Source organism: Eulemur rufifrons, chromosome 20 (assembly GCF_041146395.1).
Source record: "Eulemur rufifrons isolate Redbay chromosome 20, OSU_ERuf_1, whole genome shotgun sequence".
Taxonomy (NCBI): Eukaryota; Metazoa; Chordata; class Mammalia; order Primates; family Lemuridae; genus Eulemur; species Eulemur rufifrons.
In genome coordinates this window covers 23,419,001-23,425,000 of record NC_091002.1, presented here as the reverse complement: position 1 = coordinate 23,425,000, position 6,000 = coordinate 23,419,001, and the positions used below count along the sequence as shown (strand labels likewise).

The 6,000-nt window shown below is 38.8% G+C and overlaps 1 protein-coding gene across 1 annotated transcript in view; it reads right to left on the bottom strand.

Annotated features, from left to right (window-relative positions):
* Positions 1-6,000, bottom strand: part of PIGU (phosphatidylinositol glycan anchor biosynthesis class U) — a 94,880-nt gene that overhangs the window by 52,580 nt on the left and 36,300 nt on the right. The window contains exon 6 of the mRNA XM_069495708.1: positions 4,040-4,140. Coding sequence (XP_069351809.1) covers positions 4,040-4,140 — 101 coding nt within the window. The remainder of the gene's footprint in view (positions 1-4,039; positions 4,141-6,000) is intronic.

Here is a 6,000-nt window from a genome sequence, read left to right as displayed (position 1 = left end):
CACTAATTTCAGAGCTGTTTCTGACAAAATGACCACAATCTTCAGAACAGGACAATTCAGCCTATGCAATATCTAGTCATTTTAAGTAGCTCAATAATAAGTTAAACTAATAGGCCTACAAAAAGACCACTCATAAACACACCAAGAGAAGCAATCTCTTATGAATACCTAAGTCATACTCATGTAGCACCCTAGAAAAGGCAAGTAAACTCTGAGTAAATAAAAGGTTCTAGGTACACCTTTTTACTCATATCCTGAGCACGCAAACTATTTAGCAACCACACAGACATAACGACTTTTATACACATCTCATGGGAGTATAATTTAGCAATAAACTTCAGAAATCCTAAAGGTACACAGCTAGTAGCAGATACTTCTATTTCGAGGACTTCACTGTAAGAAAATAACTGGACATGGGTACAAAACTTACTGTACATTAGAAAGTTAAGTATAGTATTTAAATAGCTGAAAACTGGAAAATCACCTAAATATTTAATGGTATATATTGGCTAACAAATGTCTACATATTTATCCATACAATGGAATAGCAGCCATTAAAATGGACAGCCTAAATGTTGATTAGTTTATGTGGTGGGCTCTATTATTGGTGCCCCAATATTCTATCCCTGTCTACATCCAGGCCCTTTGCCATGTAATTTTACAGTCCCTTCTCATTGTGAACAGGATGGAACTCTCCACCCCTGGGCTCAGCCATGTGTTGTGTTTTGATCAATGGGATATTAGCACATGTGATGCAACAAGGAACTTAAAAAAAAAGCACATGTCTGATTGGGCCTACTCACTATTGTGCCTCTGCCATCGCTATGAGAAGAACATGCCTAAGTTAGTCCCCTGGTCCAGAAGGATGACAGACAAATGGAACAGAGCCCAGCCTAGATTAGCCAACTCTTGCCAGCCACTGATGCATAAATGAAGCCTGATGAAACTGGCCAACTGACTAGCCACATCCAACTCAGATCAGCTGATCCCTAGCTAACTTACAGATGCACAAGTAAATACTTGTATTTTTAAGCCACTGAGTTTCGAAGTGGTTTGCTAAGTAACATTTTTGTGGTACTACCTAATAGATACAATTTTTAAAGTCTGGAAGAAAAATAAGGGGAAAAAATCTGGAAATATTATACACCCCAAATGCTAATGGAGGGACTTCTAGTGAAAAAAAAAAAAATGGTAGATTGATCACATGTGTTTATCATCTCTCCCTCCAAAAACCTCACTGAAATGACAATGAGGGAATAAAACTAGTATTAAACCTAAAGAACATAAGATTACAGCAAAATAAATTTGAACACAACAGTGGAAACTATAAAGCAGGTAAAAGAGGGATAAATGACTTGGCAATGTGGAAGAAATTACAGCTCAGTGGCTCACAGAAAGGAATACTAATAAAAATCAGGCCAACTCATCCCACAGAACTTCTGAGAAATTCCACACCTGAATCAGGTACTATGGAAGGTAGGAGTGAGGTAGAGATGAAAACCAAGCTAAAAGTTTGTATACAGACCAGACAGAACCACAGGTCTCATCCCAAATAGGGGCAACCCGGTGACCACTCCTATATGCCCCATCTCTCTAACTTTCTATTCCACCTGCAGGAGACCACAGTTCTGAAAGAGGCACAGGTCTAGGAGCTACTGAACACAGTAATGGGCTAAGGAAGGTGTGGGCTGAAGAGCAATGAGATTGTATGACAGTCTATTGTCTGAAATCAGCCACCTTCCCTGTTCCTGCTCCCCCACTCTAGCAGCCAGTCTTATGCAACCTCCACCCCAAACCAACCCCAACTCTGCTACTCCAGGCAGAAAATCAGAAGATTCCTCCCTGAAAAACTGAGTAGTTTCAGAGGAAAATAAGGTCTACAGACAATGACATTTAGGGATGCCTCCAACAAAAAAGGCCAGTTCACTACCTGATCTCCCTACAATGAGAATGATCCACCAACAAGCCCTGCCTATATTCAGAGTGTCCGGTCAATATGTTAGCGCCTCACTCTTAAATAGAGACAGATGGGCAGCATCACCACACATAAAAGAAAATACCCACATATGAAAGAATGAGGCCAAAACAAACGGAGGTGGAGGGAGGACGGACCAGGAAACAAAGAGACTATGCTTGGAATGGATGGAAACTGAAAGAAAGTATACTCAGATAATAGAGAATACTGTGATGATAAAATAAAAATAGGATGCTTCAAAGAAACAACTGGAAACTAAGAAAGAACTTAAAAATGTAATAAGTAAAATTAAGAATTCAATAGGAGTGTTGAAAGATAAAAACAAGGAAATAGCCCAAAAAAGAGGAAGTAAAAATAGAAAAAACAATAGAAAATAAAGTGTGTATATTTGATCAATCAAAAAAGTCTGACATCCAAAAAAAAGGACTGAGAAAAGAAAGAGAATATGAAAAATAATATAAACACCTGCTAGAACTAAAGGACACTAGTTTCCATACTGAAAGGGCCTACCAAGTGTTCAGCACAATGAATTAAAAAAAGACCCCTGTCAAAACATAGGAAATTTCAAAAGACAAGATAGGCCAGGCGCAGTGGCTCATGCCTGTAATCTTAGCACTTTGGGAGGCCAAGGCAGAAGGATCACTTGAGGCCAGGAGATCAGCCTGAACAACATAGCAAGACCCTGTCTCTACAAAAACCAGAAAAAGTAGCCAGGTGTGTTGGCTGTAGCCTGTAGTGCCAGCCACTTGGGAGGCTGAGGCAGGCTGAGACTGAGCCCAGGAGTTTAAGGCTGCACTAAGCTACGATGACACCACTGCACTCCAGCCCGGGTGACAGAGCAAGACCCTGCCTCAAAAAAAAAAAATAAAAATAAAAGACAATTATTGGCTGGGCACAGTGGCTCATGCCTGTAATCCTAGCACTCTGGGAGGCCAAGGTGGGAGGATTGCTTAAGCTCAGGAATTCGAGACCAGCCTGAGCAAGAGCAAGACCCTGTTTCTACAAAAAATAGAAAAATTATCCAGGCGTGGTGGCACATGCCTGTACTCCCAGCTACTCAGGAGGTTGAGGCAGGAGGGGGCCGAGGCAGGAGGGGGCCGAGGCAGGAGGGGGCCGAGGCAGGAGGATCGCTTCAGCCCAGGAGTTTGAGGTTGCAATGAGCTGGGATTACACCACTGCACTCTACCCAGGGCAACAGACTGAGACTCTGTCTCAAAAAAGAAAAAAAAGGAAATTGAACCCTTCTCCTCATAATGCCCCTTTAAGAATAAAAAAGTAAAAAAAAAAAAAAAAAAAAGACAATTATTAACCCTAGGAAGAATAAAAGGTTGTACAAAAAGAAAAAGTAATCATAGTTATATTTGCTCAGCAAAGGAATAATACATATAGTGTTGTAAAATATAGGTACTGACTACTGATTTAATCAAAAGTGTTTTAGTATATGGTAACTACTGTAAGAAAATCAGGCAAAGGGCAAGTGGGGATATCGGTACAAAAGAGCTAAATCTTTACCTCCCATATGAGAATGCAATAAATGATATCTTAAATTTAAAATTCATGAAAGAGCAGTAAGGTCTTATTTAGGAATATAGAAATAAATACCAGCAAAAGCCAAAAAGCAGTTCCTTCAAAGAAGTTTAACTAGGGTGGGAAGAAAGATGAGGACTGTGATTCTCATTATAAGGCTTTTCGAACTTTTTTTTTTTTTTTAAGAGATGGGGTCTCACTATGTTACCCAGGCTGGTCTCAAACTCCTGGGCTCAAGTGATCCTCCTGCTGTAGCCTCCCAAGTAGCTGGAACTACAGATGCACACCACTGGGTCCAACAGAACTTTTTTTAAAAAACTATGTTAATAGTAACTCTGAGTAGGTTTTCAAGATGTTTTAATTAATTTTTTTTTCCTCTTGGCTAATCTAAATTTTCTATAATCATCTTGTATTACTTGTGTAATTAAAAAAATGTTTTTAAGTGTTGCATTGTATTTTTTTAAAAAACGACAGCTTAAGTGTTACAAAACTGCATAAATCAGGGACTGAGCTTTGTATACTCCTTCAGGGCCTTACCTTTTATCGTAGTCAAAATGAAGAAAGCAATGAGGGTATTGTTGATGGCGCAGGTAGACTTGGCAACACAAGACAAAACCGTGTAGGGATTTAAGAGATAGCTGGGGAAGAACACACATATATGGCATTAGTAATCCTGATCAGTGGACCAGGGAGTCCTGGCCACCACAGCCAGGTCGCTGAAGAGATTTACTAAACGCATACTCAAAGGAAGGCAACTTCTTAGAAATGAGTTCTCCCAGGTAAAAGAGAATAGAGTGGGGGTTGGGGCCAATGAGTAAAAGGTCCTGAACCTTTCCTGCCTATTCTATGCTATGTGGTATATGGAAAACCATCGTACTCGATCATCACAGAGATTCTGCAAACCAGCCATAACTTTATTCCAGATTTGTAGATGAGGGAACAGACTCAGTGGTTAAGTAACTTGCCCAAAATTTTTATAAGCTAATAAATACATTCAAAATCCGGTCTTTCTGGCTCTAAAGCCAATATTCTTTCTACTATTTTAGACCTCAAAAATGATACAATTCTACCAATTCCTACAGAGCCAGATATCTTAGGAATGGCTACACTTGTCTCTGAAAATCAGGAAAGTACATTTTCCTCAATTAGGTTCCTAAGCTCTGACATGGGCCACACCAATCCAACAGGTTAGAGCAGCTTAGATTTAGTCCTCTTGTTAGTCAAACAGTATCCACTGAACCATACCCCAAGGTCAAAATAAATATCTACTGAAATCAACAAGCCAGTTGCCATAGAACTTCAAAGACATCTTGACCTTCCATGGGGAGGAGTTTAACTGAAACACCTAGTCTTTTCCAGAGGCAGAAAGGAATGGACTGAGAAAATGAATTTGAAATGATTATGAGTAGGGAAACCTTAAATAGTCATAATGAATTATTATTTTTATTTCTATCCTGCTTCCACAAAGGATTTGAAGCAGCTAAAATAATAACAGATAATAAAAATAATAGCAAGGTAAAAATAGAAATAAAGAATCAAGACCAGGAAAAACATAAATAAAAGGAGAAAGTAAAGGCAAGGGAAAGAAGACCAAATAGGTCTTCTATAGCATTGTAATAATCAGCTACAAATCTAGCTCTGAGTTTCCTGGCAGACAAAGTGAAAAGGTAGACCACTTACATAATTCTGATTATCAGATAGAAAGAAACATATCAGTGTCTCAGGAAGAGATTATAATTATTATTCACAAATAAAGACCTTAAATCCAATACCTCCCAGGACTGTAAGATTAGCAGTTCTAAGGCCAAAGGCCTAGAAATTGCTGGTGTTTTTTTCAGCAATTACAGATAGGCCTGTTACACAATCTTTAAAGAAACAACTGCTGCTATTATAAAACTACCCCCCCAGGACACATGAGTCCATAAGAGAGTCATAATGTTGTTAAACCTCTAGTTAAACCTCTATTAAGGTAGTTCCAACTAATATTTCTGAAATACATAGATGTGAACTGATACCCCAAAACTGTTTGGTGGGAAGAAAAAAAAAAAACATTTCTAAATAGCAGGTGATGTTCAAGAAACAGCTGCACAGACACCTATATAAAACACCTTATAGAAAATTCACACTCAAAGTAGGGAGTTGAATAAACTAGTCTCGTAAACCCCCTTCTAATTGTGAAGTTCTAAGGGCATGTTTTCCCATAAGGAAAATTGTTTACTCTGCATCTTGTCTGTCTTGTTTACTATGTATCCCTAGAAACTAGTATATCAATATTCAATGACTATTAGCTGATTAAATAATTATTCACATTTGCGTAGCTCAGAGACATAAATAGGAAAAACCTGAAAGAGTTAAGCTTAAGGGCAGCATTAAGCCTCATAAAACCTCAATAAGCTCCACTCTGCCACATAGGTCACCAGCTGGAATGGATCTGTTTCCCACTTTAGTTTTCTGAACAACAAATAGGGGACTACATTGTACATGAAACATAGAGCTGC